General features: G+C 48.5%; 1 protein-coding gene across 2 annotated transcripts in view; it reads right to left on the bottom strand.

Annotated features, from left to right (window-relative positions):
• The window catches only part of LOC116942330 (protein DENND6A-like), a 47629-nt gene that overhangs the window by 7273 nt on the left and 18387 nt on the right, over window positions 1-21969 (bottom strand). Inside the window, exons 9-19 of one of the 2 annotated variants that reach the window (XM_032954097.2) lie at window positions 18671-18726; window positions 17611-17733; window positions 16017-16112; window positions 13834-13928; window positions 12833-12901; window positions 8674-8738; window positions 7801-7890; window positions 4750-4803; window positions 2391-2500; window positions 1445-1547; window positions 352-426 (exon numbers count right to left, since the gene is read on the bottom strand). In XM_032954097.2, coding sequence (XP_032809988.2) covers window positions 352-426; window positions 1445-1547; window positions 2391-2500; window positions 4750-4803; window positions 7801-7890; window positions 8674-8738; window positions 12833-12901; window positions 13834-13928; window positions 16017-16112; window positions 17611-17733; window positions 18671-18726 — 936 coding nt within the window. Of the gene's footprint in view, window positions 1-346; window positions 427-1444; window positions 1548-2390; window positions 2501-4749; window positions 4804-7800; window positions 7891-8673; window positions 8739-12832; window positions 12902-13833; window positions 13929-16016; window positions 16113-17610; window positions 17734-18670; window positions 18727-21969 lie in introns of those variants that run through there. The other variant, XM_076067084.1, reaches the window with a different exon arrangement.

Raw genomic sequence — 21969 nt, forward strand, 5'->3', positions numbered from 1 at the left:
GGTTTTCATTTATGTTCATTTTCTTTTTTTTGTTGTTTTTGCTTTTAATTTTTTGGTGCGATTTCTTAATTTGTTTATACATTTTTTTTATTTTGCTTCGTTGTAGGGCTTTCATTTGTTTGGTATGTGTGTGTGTGTTGGGCTTCTTTCGCGGCGTGCATAGCCAACCACGTATATAAGATGTAGTCCTTATATATAATTAATGTACAGGACAGCGTTGTGGGATGCTGTTAGCATGAATGACGCGATATAAAACGAAAGTATTATTATTTACGCAAACAGCAGGCTCTGTCCTGCAGCAGCAGCAGCAGCAGCTGTAACAGTGCTGGTGCCGGTGTGGGCACAACTCACAAGTTTATCTTGCAACTGCAAGACCAGATCCACGGCCTCCACTTCACTCCGCCCCGACACCCACCCACCCACGTCCTGCAGCAGCAACAGAGACGCAATGTGACTGCGTCTCTACAGGTGCGCATGTGAACGTGAGCATGCACACGTTCTACGTCTACAGGTTTTCATATTTTCATTTTTCGCATAGATGCGTTACTTCTAGTTTTATTGCAAACGTCGGTGACACAGGGTACGCCTGCGTGTGCATGTGTACGTGTGCGTGTCTGCGTGTCCATGCGCGTACGTGAGTGCGTGTGTGGTACAGTTGTAGGGAGCGGTGGTGTAGTGGTTAGAGCGCTGTGCTTTGAATTCGGCGATCCAAGTTCGATACCCGCTCACGGCCAACACCAGTAGCCTATTATCTGATCCAGTTTTGTGTCTCCCCTAGGTCGACTCAGCCTCAAATGAGAACCTGGTGTGGTGTATAAACATTGTTACTTGGGAAACAAAGGGAACTGGGTATGGTGCTGGCCACCCACCACCTCGTGTGCTGTACCGACCTTCATAGGTGCTCACTAACTGCACTTGCCCCAACAATCTGTTAAGGCTATACGGTGGATCTTTAGCTTTGTATTTGTGTGGACCAGTGAGGAGACCAGGTGGTGGATCCGCCAGTCATTTCAGTCAGTCAACCCATGACACCTGGGTCTGTCTTGCGACTTCCTGCCAGCGAGCTATCCTTGTAACAAACATTGGAGGTGATATCACCGTCACATAGTGACGAATGTCCACCGCTGTTGTGTGTGTACGGGGTGTTTAAGACCCCTATTCTTACTCACGGCCAGGCTCAGACCTGGCTCTGGCTCAGGTGAGCCGTCGAAAAAGCCACGCTTAACTTGAGCCGGCTCTGAGCACGGTCCCAGCCGTGCTCCGGTTGTTCCATGAGGCTGAGCCTGAGCCCAAGCTATGGTTGAGCCGCTCACGCATCTTTGAAAGCAACTGAGCGCCTCAAGCCCGAGCCGAGCTGCGACTAAGAACAGGGCGCTCGGCGTGTGCGTGCGTGTGCGCGTGCTTGCGTGCGTGTGTGCGCGTGCGCGTGCTTGCGTGTCTCAACTGCGTTGAGGAGGGCTTCCATGTGCAGGAGCTCAAGCTTGTGGTTCATGTCGCGCCGTCGAGCCGACAGCCAGCCCTCGAAGTTTTGAGACCGGAGGAACCGGCTGCGTGTCAGCACACAGACAAAGCACACGCGTACACAGGGTGCTTCAAAACAATGTTAACACTTACATGGGATTCATCTTCTTTGGTTCCTTCGGTAAAGTCACGTAGAATGAGAATAAAATAATAAATTTATAAAATTAAAATAACACAATACAATTCTCACGACGTTTCGGCCACAACACAAGTGGCCTTCATCAGGTGAAGGGACGAGACTGTCTCGAGGACAGCGCTGGAGCGAACACAGCCCAGCTCAGACCGCGACCTTTAAGCTGTGTGTAAATCGAAACTTACATGGGACTATCGTTTTTAATGGAAAAAGAACGGATAATATACACTGTAACATGATTAAAATAACAAGACAATTTATGTTAATGGTTTCCAAAAGTCAAAGAGTCCCCACCATTGTCAACACAACTTCTCCAGGTGGTGTCCAGAGTCCGGAATGCACATTTTCTTGTGGTATTGTTGCAAATTCTCAGAAGTGTTACACATGTTTTTGAAACACCCTGTACTATGTACATACACAATTCTAGAGTGCGTACGAACACAAAGACCCCCCCCCCCCCCGTATAGCCTTAACGGACTGTTTTGGGGCAAGTGCTGTTTCTGAGCACCTGTGAAGGCCGGCACAGCACACGTAGTAGGTGACCGACATTATACTCCAGCGTCTTCCTCGTGGCAATGTTTACACATCACACCAGGAAACTCATATTAGGCTCAGTTCACCTAGGGGAGGCCCAGTACCGGTCCAGATAATTGTCACTGGTGTTGGTGGCCGCGAACGAAAAATCGAACTCGGGTCACCGGGTTCGTAGCACGGCGTGCTAACCACACACACGCACCGGTACAGGCCCTGCCAGTCTCCACGGAGAGGCGACGTGAGCTGCGGGCCGGCGTGCTGCAGCGTCGCCACGAACTCGTCCACCACGAAGGGACGGACCTGCGGGGGTCTCTGAGTGGTGTGCGCGGAGAGAACACGGCGCCCCCCCCCCCCGCCACCGTTTAGCCCCGCAGACTCCTGTCGCAAGACGCGAGCGATGGTCGGCGAGCGCCTATTAAGGCCGGCACGGCGCACGAATGGGCGGTGTGGGAAGCGCGTGCATACGTGCGCGCGCAAGCGCGTGCCCGGGAGACAATCGAAGTCACTTGTTGATGCAGGTCATCCTCGCCGAGTCGAATCACAAGGGAACTGGGTTTTGATGTCTGTGGGCATTTTTGGTTACGGTAAAGAAGCGACGACCCACAGAAGACCCCTCCCACACACACACACACACATTTGAGAAAGCACTCAATATACGCATACAATTGGGTCACAACCCTACTCGCTGTACTGCCTCTTATAGCCACACACATTGCGAGAGTATTTTTGAGCTGGCAGGAGTTGGTCCAATGAACTGCGTATTGATCAGTCCGGAACATGAATATAAAATCGGTGCACCAAATCAGCCAGTCGTATGTCGCAGTAATAATTGCATAACCATTGACACGATCCCTGATGCTGCAATGAGGCTGAGCAATAACCACGCAGCTGATTTAGATCCGCTGGCTCGTCGCCGATGAATATTTCACTTTTCCCCGTGTGACATTAACGTAATGCGCAATGACGATAACAGATTGGCTTTTACTATTTAAGCGCTTTGCACAACAGGGAGTGCCTAGCGGTGGCAGCGCACGCTCGCCGCTTGTTGCAGGGGTTCACGGTTTGAATCCAGCGGCCGCCCTGGTTATTACTGCGGGTTTGTTTTAACGATGGTGGTGGTGATGCTGTGTGCGGTCTGCTTCGCAGTGGATGTTCAAGATCCCGTGAAGTAATTTACAAGGGTAGGCCATTGTGTGCCGGTGTCAGGGTCCAATATTTGCCATATTCGATTAACCACTAATTATTAAATTGGGATTATATATAGCAGTCATCGCCCCCCCCCACCCCAACTGGTAGAACATTGGCCCAGGTCATTCTAACAAATGCGACTTTCCTAGTCTCTTGAGTTCACAACTGGTTAAACAAAATAAACTTATCTCACAGCATACACCACACAGACACAGAGGCACACCTGCAGTGTTTGTATTACAGAGGCAACAGGACAGTAACGACACAGAATTTTCGGCCACGGCAAAAATCCCATATGATTGGTTTTAATATCATGTCCTATGAGTTCATCATCATCATCAGCGTCAGCCATGATCTATCCACTAACGAGAAAGCATTGATCGAAATTAATGAGATCACTCGACACGACCTGGGACGTGCCTAGCTGTTGATCAATCATCGGATAATGTGTGGCGTGTAACGATTTAACTTTATTTTTTAAAGGAGCGATATTGGTAAACTTGGCGAAACTGTGGTGGGTCTTGAGAAAAGGAGTTTGGGAAACCTTCTCTAGAGGGGGTGCAGCATCAGTCACAAATCTCCGTGATTCACCGGACCTCGCCTCTCAAGTGCTGCATCACAGATACTGTATGTACCATGCACAGCTCACGTGAGCAAAAACGGGTCCAATTACCCAAAAAAAACCTACTCTTACGGGCACCTCATCTGTTTGGAGAGAAACAAAATGGTCAATAACATAAAAGGACGTTACACCCGGACAGAGATCACGAGGAAGACTGAGAAATCCAAGGAACGAGTGTCGTGGCTAATGAGCCGGAATGTGGATCGCAACAAAGGCTGGCGGGAGACAGCAGGGGGCGTGGAAGGTCAATAACGCACACCGCCAAAAAGGTTGAGCACCCAGGGGTGACTTTTTCCGCACCATACGTAGCCAACCGTGCTCACCGGAGGTGCGTCACAAATACACAGCTGTCAACCCCATACGGTTCACCCCGTATTCTTGTACAGGGAAATTGAGTTTTTCAGGTCCATACGGCGTACAGCCGTTTCAATACGGGCAACAAAAACCATTGTCCATTTGTGTTCTGTTTCTCCCTTGTGATGGAACTTTGTAGGATGAACGTTGAGATTTATAAGGGGCACGGGATGACCAGTAATGTCTGAATTGGTCTGTAATAAGGTAGCGCACTGGTAAGGGGTTGACAGGTATGCAAATAAGACGCTCGACTGCGTGAGTAAATGCCCCGCCGCGCTGCGCTGGATGTTGGCTTCTTTTTTACCTCTTCAAAGAGACTTCACAACAAGCGCCCAATCCCCCACAAAAATCACGTGTGAATCGGCGCATGAATGCGGAGTGGGAAGCTGAGGGTCACCTTGAAGGGCGCGACGCTCTTCTGCAAGGGCATGAGGCTGGCCACGTAGCGCTCCTGATAATAAAATAAAATATAAATAATAGGCTTTACCCTCTCCGGCAATAACACAGGAGGTGGTAACATGTTCATACACCAAATGGACACCCATTATCGCAAAACATCAAGTGTGCATTCGCCACACATCATACTTATTGGAAAACATGCAAACAAAACATGCTTGGTAATGTATGCAATTTCCTTGAAAGTAATTGGCCGACAGCAGAGACAGCCTCCTTCACGGCCTTGTCTCTCAACCAGAAACCATGAAAATGCGAACAGCACATAGGCAATGCAAATACCGAAACATTACTAGCTCATATTCTTAGTTTTTTCGGTGAAGTCACGTTGAAGAGAAACAACAAAATAACAAAATATATATAAAACAATAAAAAATTCTCACGACGTTTCGACCATAACTCAAACGGTCATCATCAGGTGTGTTGGTTTCCATAAATGTATTTTTAAACGGCACATTTATTTATTTATAAAAAACGTTGGCGTCACGCGCAGCGATTTGGCAGTTTGCCCAGGACTAGTCCATCTATTTTTTTTGAAAAGAGGAGGGGGGAGACGAAATTTTTTATAATGTATGCTGTCTGAAAGCCACTGTAAGCATGAACAATCAATTAAGAACTGAAATGGTGTATCAAATATTTCCAATGATTGCTAAGATAGAATCCATCTTCTCGGTTGAAATTGTCTCTGTGCTTGTATATGTGGATAGCCTCATGAACGAATCTCTCATGGAAGCCAGATGGCTTACAAAGAACCTCCGTCTTGGAAAAGTCAATGGCATGTGAGCCTACTGAATTAGAACAATGATCTGCTACGGCCGAGGTGTTGGTCCTACCGTGTTTAAGGTCTGCTTTATGTTCACGAATGCGGTCCGAGACATGGCGTTTGGTTTCTCCAATGTAACTACTACCACAGAGGCAACTTAGTTTGTAGACACCAGGGTATTGTATGTCCGGAATCACATCTTTTACAGACGGAACCAGATCACGGATTTTATGTAATGTGTTGAAACGGACCTGGATCTTGTGTTTATTCAAGATTTTGGAGATCTTTTTTGTGATCCCAGCACAAAAAAGGCTTCTCAAGAGGGTTCTTCTTCATGGTTTAAGTGATAACCCTCTTGAGGAGCCTTTCAAAACCATCACTTTACCCTACATTGCTGGGATCACAAAAAAGATCTCCAAAATCTTGAATAAACACAAGATCCAGGTCCGTTTCAACACATTACATAAAATCCGTGATCTGGTTCCGTCTGTAAAAGATGTGATTCCGGACATACAATACCCTGGTGTCTACAAACTAAGTTGCCTCTGTGGTAGTAGTTACATTGGAGAAACCAAACGCCATGTCTCGGACCGCATTCGTGAACATAAAGCAGACCTTAAACACGGTAGGACCAACACCTCGGCCGTAGCAGATCATTGTTCTAATTCAGTAGGCTCACATGCCATTGACTTTTCCAAGACGGAGGTTCTTTGTAAGCCATCTGGCTTCCATGAGAGATTCGTTCATGAGGCTATCCACATATACAAGCACAGAGACAATTTCAACCGAGAAGATGGATTCTATCTTAGCAATCATTGGAAAGATTTGATAAACCATTTCAGTTCTTAATTGATTGTTCACGCTTACAGTGGCTTTCAGACAGCATACATTATAAAAAATTTCGTCTCCCCCCTCCTCTTTTCAAAAAAAAAATAGATGGACTAGTCCTGGGCAAACTGCCAAATCGCTGCGCGTGACGCCAACGTTTTTTTTATAAATAAATAAATGTGCCGTTTAAAAATAAATTTATGCAAACCAACACACCTGATGATGACCGTTTGAGTTATGGTCGAAACGTCGTGAGAATTTTTTATTGTTTTATATATATTTTGTTATTTTGTTGTTTCTCTTCAACGTGACTTTACCGAAAAAACTAAGAATATGAATTACTGCAGTCACGAAAGCTTTAAATCAAAATTACTAGCTCAGTTTGAACAATTATATCTAAGTAACCGTTTTTGCAGGTATCAAAATTATGAAAAAAAAATAGGCTTTACCCCCTTCGGCAATAATACAGGAGGCGTTAAGACGTTCAAAAACCAAATAGAAACCCATTACAAGGCATCACGTCTGCATGAACCACACAGTGTGCCTGTGGTAATACATTTTCCTGCGATGGTAACACGTAGGGAGGGGAGATAGGCAGATGCCAAGGTTCGTGGCGGGAGAGGGGCAGTTGAGTGGATTTCGCGAACGATAGCCAGAGCCCAGTAGACGTGGAATGTCGGGCCAAAGTTGGGCCAATGGCTTCCACCGCATGCCAACGTTGTCCCAACGTTGTCCCAACGTTGTCCCAACGTTGTCCCAACGTTGGCATGTTAACTGGGAGGAATGTTAAGAGCAACCGTCGTCAGTCACGTCATCATCACTGGCCATAATGTACTCACTAAGTGGATGAAGGGTTACCCAAAAACCATCGCTATCGCTCGTGGTGTTTTCAAGGACGCACGTCTCCACTTCTGTCCTCTGTGCCCTGTCAGATTTTGCTCAATTCTCTTTCGCCAGAGTCCACGTTCTTTCACACGTATCTGCGAACGGGGAAGCTTTAATCTTGAGGCGCATTGGCAGAGCCACACCAACCTGAGCCACAAACGCGGGACCGATCAGTTGACACCTCCGTGGAACACGTGCACAATCAGCACGTGACTACAGCTGAATAAATCACGTCATTTGCGTCTAGGAAAGCTTCGCCGAGCTGGCAAGGCTCCTTCTCGGCAAGGACCTGCTACTTTGGGACGTTTCGCCAATTGCAATTTGTCGAACGTTTATTTAATTGTGATAGACAATCCAATTTACCCAGGAGAAAAGCCACACACCAGAGGGGATAACCACTCAAAAGGTTCCGCACACATGCAATCACGAAACCCACTTGCTCCACCGCCATTCCATCGACTGTTGTGCACGGCGGGCAACAGATGTGGGATCAGCTGTTCGCGTGGCACCACCACCCACCAGCGGGATGATGAAGCTCTGCGTGAGCTCCAGCAGGTACCTGCGCAGAATGGCGCTCTGCACCTCCACGGGGCGTTTCCTCTGGACGCCCTGGGGGACCCGAGGGGGAGGGAGGGGGACCCAGGGGGGGGGGAGGGAGACCCGGGGGGCACGGTGGGGGAGGTGGGGGGGGGCACGGTGGGAGAGGGTGGGGGGGCACAGTGGGGGAGGGTTGGGGGAGGCACGGTGGGGGGGGGGGGGCACGGTGGGGGCACGGTGGGGGGGGGGGGGCGAGAGAGAGAGCGGAACGGATTTTTATGTGAACCTGAACAATTGGGCCATGGAGATCGGCATGGAGGAAAAGGGACGGTCGCGCCATCAAGTGAGTTGGGTCTCCTAAGTGAGAGAGAGCTCGTCAGATAAGACCATCACAGAGTGCACTTAATGTGCGTATGTATGTTGAACTTCTTTCGCACCATACGTAACCAGCCGTGATTATAATCGGAGGTGGCGGGGGAAGGACAACACTTATAATTAAAGCAGACTCGGTTAGATGAATAAGTAAATCAAATAAAAGTATAATCAACGACTTATTTTGTGACTGATTACTTACGCCCCTACATAAACGGTGGCCACCTTGATATCCACCCTCCCTCCCCGCAAGCCACACCAGGGTGACACGGCCACTATTACTGACGATGTCATCAAGCCCCGCCCATCACCTCCCGTCCAGCGGCACGATACCCTTTCTTTTTTTTACTACTTTCGTGTTATCCGACGAGTCGAGCAATCGAACGGGTGAATCAGTTAAAGAGTAAGAATTAAAAAAAAAGATTGCTCCACCAGTCGGATTTCCCAGCTCCACTTGGATGCGCCTTCTTCCACGATGCTCACCTTGAGCAGCCGTTTGACGATCGCTCGGTCTCGGACCAGAAAGGGTTTGTGTGCCGTGTAGACTCCTGCGCAGAGAAGCGAAGAGGGCAGGCATCAGCACAAGCAAGGGAGGAAGGCGTGAAGAGCTCTCAGGACACTCGTCAGTTGTAAACTATAACGCAAAAAAATATAAAACAACATTTTATTGTTTTATATTTTCTATTATTTTATTGTTTTATATTTTTAGTATTTGATTGTTTCCCCTGCTACGTGACTTTACCGAAAGAACCAAGAAGATGGATCCCTGCAGTCACGAAAGCTTTAAATAAAAAATTCAACGCAATTGTTTATTTGTCTTCTACCAGGTAAGACCCATCGAGCTATGTAGCTCCTTTTTTTCAGAAGCGACCCTGACCGCAAAATAATAACTCAACGACTTTTACACTCGAGTGAGATTGGGGTGGTTGCCTCTGTGGTAGTAGTTACATTGGAGAAACCAAGCGACATGTCTCGGACCGCATTCGTGAACACAAAGCAAACCTGAAATACGGTAGGACCAACACCTCGGCCGTGGCAGATCACTGTTATAATTCAGTAGGCTCACATGACATTAACTTCTCCAAGACAGAGGTTCTTTGCAAGCCATCTGGCTACCATGAGAGATTCGTTCATGAGGCTCTCCACATATACAAACACAGAGACAATTTCAACCGAGAAGATGGATTCTGGCTTCGGAATCATTGGAAGGATTTGATAAACCATTTCGGGTCTTAATTGATTGTTCACGCTTACGGTGGCTTTCAGACCGCATGTAATTATTTTCGTCTCCCCGCTCCTCTTTTCCGAACATAGATGGACTCGTCCATCTGAACAAACTGTCAAATCGCTCTCCGTGGTGCTAACGTTAAAAATAACCGCCACTTTTTTCAAATTTCCTTGCTGTGGTTTTCACACCTGATGATGATTGCTTGTGTTGCAGTCGAAACGTCGTGATAATTTTATTGTTTTATATTTTTATTATTTTATTGTTTCCCTTCTACGTGACTTTACCGAAAGAACCAAGAATATGAATCCCTGCAGTCACGAAAGCTTTACATCACGTTCTACTTAATAAAATAGACTTTTTGATAAATGTTTTCTCCTACAACATCAGAGTGCAGCGCCACATTAAATACGCACTACAATGACAACAGTTTAAAGCGATTTGAAGCATGTTTCATTTTCAAAATGGAAATATGTTTTTTTTGGGGGGGGGGGGGGGGTGGTGCAGAACTTTGTGACGTCATATTTGAGGGGGGGTCTGACTTTTTGTGACGCCGTGTGACGAAGGGGGGGGGGGGGTCAAAAATCGTCCAAAATCTCGTGACGTCATTTATGGACGGCCCCCAAGAGACGGGGAGACCGCAGGGGGCGTGGCTGGAGGCTATCGACGAGGGCCCTTGGGGTGCACGGACGTTCAACTCCTTTCGCGCCGCACGCAGCCATCCGAGCTAATGGGAGGCGTTACTGTGGGGGTGGCGATAGGTTGAGGACTGCGGGGGGGGATGAAGGAAGCGGACGCCGCCTCGCAAGGCAAATACTTAGGAGGAAGAAGCACACGAAGTAGGAGATTCAGACTTAAGGCAAAGAGGAGGTCATCTGGAAGCTGCACCCGCTGAAGAAGAACGAGGTCAGCTTGAGCAGAGAGCACGGCGATTGTGCCACGGTGGCTAGGAGATGTTCACCACCTCGCCTGGTATACAGGAGGTTAATGGGTTCGATCCCAATCCTGATACCTGTATATTTGGAGTTTGTCTCTCTCGCCGTGGTCGCGTGGATTTTTCTCTGGGTCCTGCTAGAAATTTCCACTTTATAAGCCACCTTGTTGGGCTATCATTTGTGGCCTAGTCGCTTCTGAGAAAGAGCTACGTAGCTCGGTGAGTCTTACCTGGTAAAATAAACTTAGTTTCGTTTATGATGCTGGTGACATATGGTGACATGATGCCGTAAGGTCTACCACACGCCCAGCCGGTGGAATTAAAAAAAAAAACGTGCTTTATTATGTTCAGGCATTCCTTAAAAAAATAGATTTCACGTATTTATTTGTTTAATTTATAAGCAGAAAGATCTGAGTCACCACGGAATTATTTTTTTCACCCACCGCCTATGGGCACACAGTGTGTAGCTTACAGGAGCTAAGACTGTCTATCTACATTTACGGGATTATTGATCCTAACAATACAAGCGGCTGCCTCGTCCTAAACCAAATGCATGCAGGTTTCATGGAACAATGTGCATTAAAATGTTATGGTCAAATAAGCAAAGTGAAAATGTACACAGCATTTTCTAACAGCACTGATACCTCTAACTTATTTTGTTAAATGACGGCGAACACGCACTCAAAATAACTGTACAATTAGGTTGAATAACTCATCACTTATTGTGACATGATTGAGAAATGTATTGCCCCTAATTTATTCCATGCGATTGTACCATCACATATTTCCCGCCAAGCTGCAGCATCGTAATTAAGACGCTAATGACATCTCGCAGATGGGGTCAAAACAAACTCTAATTAGCCCAATTCATTTGATGCCACACTACTCCTCACCACCAATTTATACTCCACAAATGATAGTCGTTATGAAGTTAGTAACAAGCCTACCCTGCAGTTTTTGTTTTGGTTGTATTTTGGCACCAATTATTTTGCAAATTCCAAAAAGTGAGTGGGGGCAATGAAGCAATCCACCACGTGTCAACTGAAGCTGGATAGCAAGGAGATGTTAACTCCCTCGCCTGCTACGCAGGAGGTCGGGGGTTCGACGTTGCCCGTTGTAAATTTGGAGATCAGGTGTTCTCTCTCTCCGCGGTGGTCATGTGGCTTTTGTTTCCAGGTCCTCCCTTTTTCCCTCCACCGCATTTTAGAAACATGCGTTTTGAATATTTGGCTCCTATGAATTCCCGCGTCTTATGATGATCATCATATAATCAACTTCTATGAACTAGCAATGTGCGGCCAGGTCGCCTATGAAAACGAGCTCACAGCTCAGTGGACTGTGAGCTCGTTAAGAGTAGTTTTAGATGTATAAAACATAACGTAGTGCATTTGGTATGCACACCATTCTTATAGTGTACGGCTATCACAAATGTGCTAAGTTTCAGAGACACAGTCTGCAGTAGTTTCACAGTAGGGGGCGGATGATATTGCGATGTGTAATCCAAACTGAATGGTTTGTGGAAAATGTTTCAGCTGCTCATGAACGTGCACTGTGTTGTGAAGCAGACGGCGAAGTATGTTGATGGTTAACACACCTGAGTAATTCACTGGCGGGCAGATATTGATTTATCAAATAAGCCTGATGCTTTCACTCGCGAAACATGAATCAGATTGTGTTTGCAGGAAACAATAAGTTTACGATTTATGTGAATTATACATTCCATAACATTCAGCCTAAGAGAACATATGCAAAACGCAGGACACCACTTATGAGACACGCAATACAATTGAGACGATGCAAACGCGACAAACAATAATCCAAATTCTTGAATCCTGTTGTGGCCCCAAATCGTGACAATTCATCGCATTTCACCGAACAAGACATAAGACGCATGGCACAACATACGAGACAATACAAGTGAGACAATCCTAACGAGATCATTAAAACTCGACTCTCGAATCTAATTGTGATCCGGATCAAGGAATCTCGTAAAGGGACGGTTAACGACTTCATGCCTTACGAGCAGGTCATCGGGTTATCATGGCATGATTGATGACACTGGTCTATAGCCAAAATGCTTCCGAAATAAATGTAGTCCAACTTTGCTAATTCTGGGTCACTGAGAATGAAAATGATGCTTAAAATTGTTGATTGCCTCTAGATATCAAGATATGCTACTGGGTCAGTATATATGGCCTTTGACTTGGGAATGGCGGAGGATAAGTGAGCTATAAAAGGAAGGGATCTCAATTTAAACCAGAAATGACCAAAATACATCTTTGATTGGATCTATGAATAAATCTACGACTGGGTTTGGACAGCACTTGCTTTTTGAGCAAAACAATGAATGATGCAATCTGAGCCTGGTATTGCGTGATACATGATATGAATAATCCAGACACGTCTACCCTGTCGGGGTTGAACGCCTGTGCTCTAAACTCTACGTCGCGCGTGGCCCTGCCTTTCGGCTCGAAGCCCATTACCTGGTTTGGCATCCAGTGCCTTGAGCTTGCCCGCCTTGCGTAGCTTCACCTGCCGCGGCTGCTCACCTGCTGCACACGGAGAGGCACGCCACCTCGTTAAGACTTATTCGGACGGGTGCCAGTTTTCCACTTCGATTTCCCGCACAATTTTACCCGGATCGTGCCGTCAGTGTCACGAGACGCAAGCGTCCAAGCGGTTCTCTCAGTGCAGTGCAGCAGCAGCTGCCGCCGCCGCCGCCAACCCCTTTCACGTTGTAGAACAGCCCAAATTAAGAGGGCTTCACTTTTCCCACCCGCTCTTTATCTTGACAGTAATGTCAATCGACGGCAGCCAAACCACGATTTCCATCGTCAGAGCTGTAATTTGTCCCGATTAAGCGCAGAGCCAAAAGAAATGTCAATTTATTTTTTGTTATTCATTTTAAGTCGAGTGTCAATTGCGTTTTTTGGCCGAATAATCGTTGACTCGCACGAGACCATCGACTCAGCAGACTTGAGAACGCCGTGTTTAATCACGGGTGGCTGCTTAAGATTTGAACCCAGCATCTGAGCGGCGCGAGCTCAGCGCTCTGACCTTTGGGCCACTCGGCCACCTGCATGCGCTTGTTAATGATGAAGATGGCGACGATGACGACGATCGTGATAACAGTGATGTTGATAATCATGATTAAAGATTGAATTGATTATGAAGTATGCAAAGATGGCGATTTTGTTGATGATATATGTATGTATGTTGAACTTCTTTCACGCCATACGTAGTCAACCGTGCTAATCAGAGGTGCGGAGGAAGGAAACAAAAATAGCATAATCATATGGTAACATGATGATAATTATGTCGAAGATAAAAACAAACGCTGACCTTGCTGTAGCTGTCGATGCTTCACCAACTTACACCGAACACGATCTCACGACAACCCACTGCTCCTTGTCTCCAAAGTTCCGGGATCAAGGATGTAACCCCCCGGCACTTTTTGGGAGACAAGAGGAGCGCCCAGACTCACCCGAGGGCCGTGTCTCCCCGATGCGAAGGATGTGAGGCCAGTGCTGAAGAGTCTTGGCGAAGAATGGGTTCGTGACACCGAGAATGACCGACGGGCTGAGCACAAAACAGCGGAGGCCAAATTAACTGCAGCAGCAGCAGGCAGGCAGCTGTAGCAGAGGCACAAGCAGCAGCAGTCTAGACAATGTCGGTTGACTTGTGGACAACTAGCTTGCACAGATGTATGTTGATCTTCTTTCGCCTCGTTCCTTGCCTACCTTGCTAATCGGAGGAGCTTGATGGCGGGAGCGTACGGACCTTCGTAGCTGGGTTGTGTTTTACAAAGGCTCTCACTCTAGCCCACACCCACCATCAATTGAACGTAATGCCAGAAGAAGAGAGTATATTTCCATTCGGAGCTCTGGGAGTGAGCAGTGCATCGCCTGGTGCCACAGAACAGGCCGGCAGGACAGGGTCACTGAACTACTTTCTGAAGTATCAAAATCAGAATTATTACGTGTCCTGGAGGAATCCGATGAGCTATGACGCTCTTTTTCAAAGATGTCCAGTAGGGTCGGGTCAGGAAGTTACATCAACAAAAAACTACAATAAAGGATACAAGATCTTGACTTGAAGCTTTCGTTACTGCAGGAATTCATATTCTTTGGGTCTTTCGGTAAAGTCACGTCGATAGGTTCAAAGAAAATAACAAAAAGTTCCGACGTTTCGATCGCAACACAAGCGGTCGTCAGGAAAAAAGAATAAATAACATTACGACCGCTTGCGTTGCGATCGAAACGTCGTCGTTTTTTGTTAATTTATTTGAACCTATCTACGTGACTTTACCGAAAGACCCAAAGAAAAGGCTAGAAGAGTAAGATAGGCAAAAGGTGAGCAAGTCACTCGGAGATGAATAAGTACAAATGCAGTGTGGAAGTACAAATTGCACTTGTACATAAGTAACTGACACAGACCTTGTTCTCTACACGAGGGGCACACACATCTCGCTTGGGAAACAATGTTCGTCACATGTCAATGAAACAGAACATTTAACATTTTCATCATCGGAAGAAATAATATTATTGAAAAAGTTGCTGATTTATTATTTTTTTGGTGGTGGTGGTAATAGAGGTGGTGGAGGAGGTATTGGATGTGGTAGTGGTGGAGGTGGTGGTGGTGGAGGTATTGGTGGTGGTGGTGTTTGTACTGGTGGTAGAGGTGGTGGTGGTGGTGGTGTTTGTGGTGGTGGTAGAGGTGGTGGAGGTGGTGGTAGTGGTGGTGGTAGAGGTGGTGGTGGTGGTGGAGGTGGTGGTGGTGTTTGTGGTGGTGGTAGAGGTGGTGGTGGTGGTGGTAGAGGTGGTGGAGGTGGTGGTAGTGGTTGTGGAGGTGGTGGTGGTAGAGGTGGTGGAGGTGGTGGTGGTAGAGGTGGTGGTGGAGGTTGTGGTAGAGGTGGTGGTGGAGGTGGTGGTGGTGTTTGTGGTGGTGGTAGAGGTGGTGGTGGTGGTGGTGGTAGAGGTGGTGGAGGTGGTGGTAGTGGTTGTGGAGGTGGTGGTGGTAGAGGTGGTGGAGGTGGTGGTGGTAGAGGTGGTGGTGGAGGTTGTGGTAGAGGTGGTGGTGGAGGTTGTGGTGTTGGTGGAGGTGGTGGAGCTGTTGGTGGAGGTGCTGGTGGTGTTGGTGGTGGTGATGGTGGTGGTAGGGGAGGTGGTGGTAGAGGTGGTGGAGGTGGTAGAGGTGGTGGTGTTGGTGGTAGAGGTGGTGGAGGTGGTGGTGGTGGTAGAGGTGGTGGAGGTGGTGGTGGAGGTAGTGGTGGTGGTGTTGGTGGAGGTGGTGTTGGTGGAGGTGAAGGTGGTGGTGATGGTGGTGTTGATGGAGGTGGTGGTGGCGGAGGTGGTGTTGGTGGTGGTAGTGGTGATGGTGGTGGAGATGGTGGTGGAGGTGGTGGTGGAGGTGGTGGTGGTGTTGATGGAGGTGGTGGTGGTGTTTGTGGTGGAGGTGGTGGTGTTTGTGGTGGAGGTGGTGATGGTGTTGATGGAGGTGGTGTTTGTGGTGGAGGTGGTGGTGGAAGTGGTGGAGGTGGTGGTGGTGTTGATGGAGGTGGTGGTGTTGATGGAGGTGGTGGTGGTGCTTGTGGTGGTGGAGGTGGTGGTGTTGGTGGTGGCCGTGTGGTTTGGGTGGGCGGGCGGTGGCCGCATGGCCGCGGCTCACGGCGCCTGCGTGCGCGTGGTTATCTCCCGGAATTCCGGGTCGTGGATGGTGAAGTATGGCCGGAAGTCGCTGCAGAACCTCAGCGGTGCGATGCAGCTGTGGGCGGGACAGACCAAACACAACGAGCACACGCAGACGGAGGCACGATTCGGACGAGGTAATAAGAGCAAAGTCGCCCGACACATTACGAAGACGGCCAGTGGCCGCAGACAGATGCCGCGGCATAAAAGGACGGAGGCACATTTGCTTGGCTCGGTATCGTGGATAAAAGTGGATTAGGGCGTCAAAGCAAAACGTCACCCAGTGCTGAGATTTCCATCAGGGTACAATCACCTACGTAGGGAAACAGGCAACGCGCGGAAGCACGAAAGCAACGCACGTGCGCCTCGCTGCGCGCACAGACTTTCTCAAATGAGATGGGAACACACTGCACTGACGCTTCAGTGTGGCGTGACCATTCACCACGGGCCAGACTGACTTTGCTCAATGCGGTCCCCGTTTCATGCCGAGTCTATCCAGGTGAGAGCTTTGCACGGTGCAGACTTTCAGAACAAGGGCACCGGTTGAACGCCTTCTGGATGTGAGCCCGAATAATTACCGATTGCGGCCATTCAACCCAACCTGTGAACCTTACAGTAAATCACTGTCGTCTGCACTCCTTCAACGGACGAGTGGCAAAAACTACGCAGACTCTCTCCTGAAGCCCTCTCGTCGTGGTGAGCGGCAGACCTCTACGTATGGCGCTCACAGGATGGGTGCGCTGTGCATAAACCACTGCACTTAGCGCTCAACGTAAATGCATCCCACACCATGTGCAGTCCGCCTCTATCACTCCGCTGTGTGCCTTCTAATAAACGGAGCCCTTTGCGTCGTCTCTTCTCAACTGCTTTATAAAGTATCAATTAATTTCAGCCCTGTCGCAGGTTTCCCGGGGAAAAAAAACAATTTCCCGCAAATTCCAATGTCAGAACTTTGGCTGGGTCGCGCTTTTCAGTGTCTGCCGTCGTTAAAAACAGCCACCTGGGGTGACCCTCTGCAAGCTCTTCAACGGCAGAAGAGAGATCATTACAGAAGCAATGACATTAAAAGATGTGCTGTTAATAGTTAATGTCGATTGGATTTAGTGCAACTCTTGATTTGTAACTGTCATCTGGGAGAAGGAAAACATCCTAACGGCAATTATAGAGAAAATGATTAAAATCTAAAGACTGAATTGCACGACCGTACATATTACACCAGAGTATTGCATTTTAATTAAAATAAAAATCGTAAAAACTTCTTTAGTTTCAGCAGCAGTGCACGAGAAAAACAAAACCTCACCACCTTCGTCATTTTCACTTCGATAGCAGACAAATATACAGCAGGCTAACGTTTCAGGGAATGATCCTTATTCAGAACAGACGTGGAGGGCAGAATGATTGACTTCATACGTCAGCCCGGCTTTCTGCCTTCTCTATGCTCTGAAGAAGACCGATCGCTCCAAACACGTTTCCTTTGAAACAATGACTCGCATCCTTATTGATAACGAAGATTAATCAAGTAAATCAATGGGGCTATGAGAAGGTGTGGGGCGAGGTAGGGGTTCGTAGGTCACCTGACTAAGGCCAGCACGCTGTCGGACGTGACGCTCGGTGACGTGGCCATCACGACGAGCGGCTCGCCGAGCAGCACCAACTCCCACAGCAGCTGCACGTGGGGCAGCACTGGAGACAATGCCCTGGGGGGCACAAATGAAAATAAATTATTATTGTCACCACCACCATCACCACCACCATCATCATCGTCGTCGTCGTCATCGTCCGTGAAGGCCTCCCTGTCTCAGTTGTGGTGAAAGCGATGTGGGGTGAAATCAATCGGTCTTTATTTTACAGTGCCAATATCGCCCCCCACCCCCCTCCCGATCCCACCAAATAAAGTCGGCATCGGTGCCAATTGCACCGAGAGGCAGGAAAACCGAACGTGAAACGATGCAGGGGGCACGGAGCGATTGGAGTGACAGGGAGTCCCGTGACGTCCCTCAGCGGCTAACACCGCCTGAGCAAAGTAAACTGCAAACGCGCGTAAGTTGATGTGCAACCGTGCGCAAAGACTCGCATGAGAAAGGTAAGGGGCAGTCCATAAATGACGTCACGCGATTTTGGACGATTTTGACCCCCCCCCTTCGTCACACGGCGTCACAGTCAGACCCCCCCTCAAATATGACGTCACAAAGCTCTGCCCCCCCCCCTCCAAAAATATATGTTTCAAATCGCTTTAAACTATTGTCATTGTTGTGCGTATTTAATATGGCGCTGCACTCTGATGTTGTAGGAGAAAACATTTATTACAAAGTCTATTTAATTAAGTAGAACGTGTTGTCTATATTTATTTAAAGTTGCGTATTTTGATGTGACGTCACATTTCTCAAACGCCCCCCCCCCCTCGTCACACATCGTCACAAATGTCTGACCCCCCCCGCCCCACCCCCTAGGTGCGTGACGTCATTTATGGACGGCCTCTAAGCACAGCAGTACAAGAAAATATACGAAATTAATATTGAGCAAAGAAACATTTTTTTAAAAAAAAATTTAGATATCACGCGAAGGCTGATTGTCAAAATGCAAAACGTGCGCAAGTGAAAGTGCGCGGAGCGCGCCACTGAGACAAATGGGTACCTAAAGAGGTCGGGTTCGTGGACGGTCGGAAGCACCAGCGGAGCGGGAAGAAGATTCTGCGGGCACAGTCCGTCAGAAAACGTCAGCGGCCAGGGCCAAGTGAGAAATACGCCCGCGGGTTGAGGCATTTCAAGCAGCAGGAGGGCGACTGTGATATAGATCTCTCTCTCTCTCTCTACGCCAGGGACAGGACGGTGCGTCTCGTGCACAGTCGTCCAGCGCTGATCGCGTTTCTCTCGCCAGCGCACTGCCGGCGGACGAAGGCCTCCCCCGTGCCCTCGTGGCTCGCGGGGGGTGGGTCGCTTGAACCGTAACTTCGCCGTGGTGGCCAGCGCCGGTCGGTGAATGGGTAGGACCTGAACCGGTTCATTCGTGTGTTAGCTCTCTGATCCAGCGTTGTCCTTGCCTGTCGGTGTTAGCTCTCTGATCCAGCGTTGTCCTTGCCTGTCGGTATTAGCTCTCTGATCCAGCGTTGTCCTTGCCTGTCGGTGTTAGCTCTCTGATCCAGTGTTGTCCTTGCCTGTCAGTGTTAGCTCTCTGATCCAGCGTTGTCCTTGCCTGTCGGTGTTAGCTCTCTGATCCAGTGTTGTCCTTGCCTGTCGGTGTTAACTTCCAAGGCTGCGCCCGTCCAAGCCTCTCCGCTTTTGTTCCACGCAGAGGCAGTGTCCGTGGTTTCGATCCGTGTTGCGGAGCGGGCAATTAGCGCTGAATGACATCTCCCTTGCTTGTGGGCGCACTTGGTGAGTCGCTTTTTATGGTCAAAGGTACAGGGTGCTTTAAAAAAATGTTTAACACTTCTGAGAATTTTATAACAATTCCACAGGCTCTGGAGGCAGCCTGGAGAAGATTCCAGGCCACGTGTTGACGACGATGGCGAGCAAGTGTAGACTTTGACTCTTTGAAGCTATTAACGTAACACTTGTTATCATGTTAAGGTGCATTATTATCGTTCTTTCCCCAATAAAAACGATTTTCCATTTAAGTGTTAACATTTTTTGAAGCACCCCGTAGTTTTACAAAATACCCCAATCAGTCCACCCCTGCTCTAGTCCACCCCTGTAGTTAAATTTGATTGATTACGTTTGTTAAATAAAACTTATTAAATTGCTCATGGGTTCTTTCGGTAAAGTCCACGTAGAAATAATATAAATAAAATAATAGAATACGACGTTTCGATTGCAACACTATCAATCATCTTCAGGTACACACAGACAGACACACAAGCAGAGAGAGAGAGAGACAACTTGCTTGTGTGTCTGTCTGTGTGTACCTGATGACGGTTGCTTGTGTTGCAATCGAAACGTCGTATTCTATTATTTAATGACATTTCTTTCTACGTTACTTCACCGAAACAACCAAAGGGTAATTCCTGCAGTCACGAAAGCTCCAAATCAAGTTTGAATAAATTAAATGAATGCAATTCATGAAATTAAATAAAAAAATGTGTATATGATACTCGAAAACTCGTCGCTTTAGAACAGCTTTTTGTGTTTAAGTTTGTTGTCCATCCGCCGCACATCCGATTGGCAGGGTTGGCGACGTACGGTGCGAAAGAAGTTCAACGCCCGTACGCACATTGGCCGGAACATCCCGAGGAGGGCCTTCCTGAAGACCCAACTCTCAACTCCGAGTTGAACTTTTGAAACGCCAACCCGGGCAAACACGGCAAAAAGGCTCGCCAGGAACCTCCTCAGTGAAAGAGTCTTCAGACTCAGCGAGGCTTTCCTGTGTGAAGGAAGAGGGCACGCGGGGCATGTCCCGTCTGCATCATGCTGAAGAATCGCCCACTCAGCTTGGCCTCGTTGGAGCGAATGAACACTCGAAGCAAGTGAAAGGCGACCTGCAGGATTCTTTTCACCAGTTCGTCATCAGCGTCACTCAGTTTCTAGTGAATAAACTCCCCAGTCAGTGACACTCCCCAGTCAGTGACACACTCCCTAGTCAGTGACACACTCCAGTCAGTGACACACTCCAGTCAGTGACACTCCCCAGTCAGTGACACTCCCCAGTCAGTGACACTCTCCAGTCAGTGACACTCCACTCAGTGACACTCCCCAGTCAGTGACACTCCAGTCAGTGACACTCCCCAATCAGTGACACACTCCCCAGTCAGTGACACACTCCAGTCAGTGACAGTCCCCAGTCAGTGAAACACTCCAGTCAGTGACACACTCCAGTCAGTGACACTCCCCAGTCAGTGACACTCCCCAGTCAGTGACACTCCCCAGTCAGTGACACACTCCAGTCAGTGACACTCCCCAGTCAGTGACACTCCCCAGTCAGTGAAACACTCCAGTCAGTGACACACTCCAGTCAGTGACACTCCCCAGTCAGTGACACTCCCCAGTCAGTGATACTCCCCAGTCAGTGAAACACTCCAGTCAGTGACACACTCCAGTCAGTGACACTCCCCAGTCAGTAACACTCCCCAGTCAGTGACACACTCCAGTCAGTGACACTCCCCAGTCAGTGACACTCCCCAGTCAGTGACACACTCCAGTCAGTGACACTCCCCAGTCAGTGACACTCCCCAGTCAGTGACACTCCAGTCAGTGACACTCCAGTCAGTGACACTCCCCAGGCAGTGACACACTCCAGTCAGTGACACTCCCCAGTCAGTGACACTCCAGTCAGTCACACTTCCCAGTCAGTGACACTCCAGTCAGTGACACTCCCCAGTCAGTGACACTCCCCAGTCAGTGACACTCCAGTCAGTGCCACTCCAGTCAGTGACACTCCCCAGTCAGTGACACACTCCAGTCAGTGACACTCCCCAGTCAGTGACACACTCCAGTCAGTGACACTCCCCAGTCAGTGACACTCCCCAGTCAGTGACACACTCCACTCAGTGACACACTCGACTCAGTGACACTCCCCAGTCAGTGACACTCCAGTCAGTGACACTCCACTCAGTGACACTCCAGTCAGTGACACTCCACAATCAGTGACACTCCCCAGTCAGTGACACTCCAGTCAGTGACACACTCCAGTCAGTGACACTCCCCAGTCAGTGACACTCCAGTCAGTGACACACTCCAGTCAGTGACACTCCCCAGTCAGTGACACTCCAGTCAGTGACACTCCCCAGTCAGTGACACTCCCCAGTCAGTGACACTCCAGTCAGTGACACACTCCAGTCAGTGACACTCCCCAGTCAGTGACACACTCCAGTCAGTAACACTCTCCAGTCAGTGACACTCCAGTCAGTGACACACTCCAGTCAGTGACACTCCAGTCAGTGACACTCCAGTCAGTGACACACTCCAGTCAGTGACACTCCAGTCAGTGACACTCCAGTC

Source organism: Petromyzon marinus, chromosome 14 (assembly GCF_048934315.1).
Source record: "Petromyzon marinus isolate PM22_M1 ecotype Great Lakes invasive population chromosome 14, UKy_Petmar_22M1.pri1.0, whole genome shotgun sequence".
Classification (NCBI taxonomy): Eukaryota; Metazoa; Chordata; class Hyperoartia; order Petromyzontiformes; family Petromyzontidae; genus Petromyzon; species Petromyzon marinus.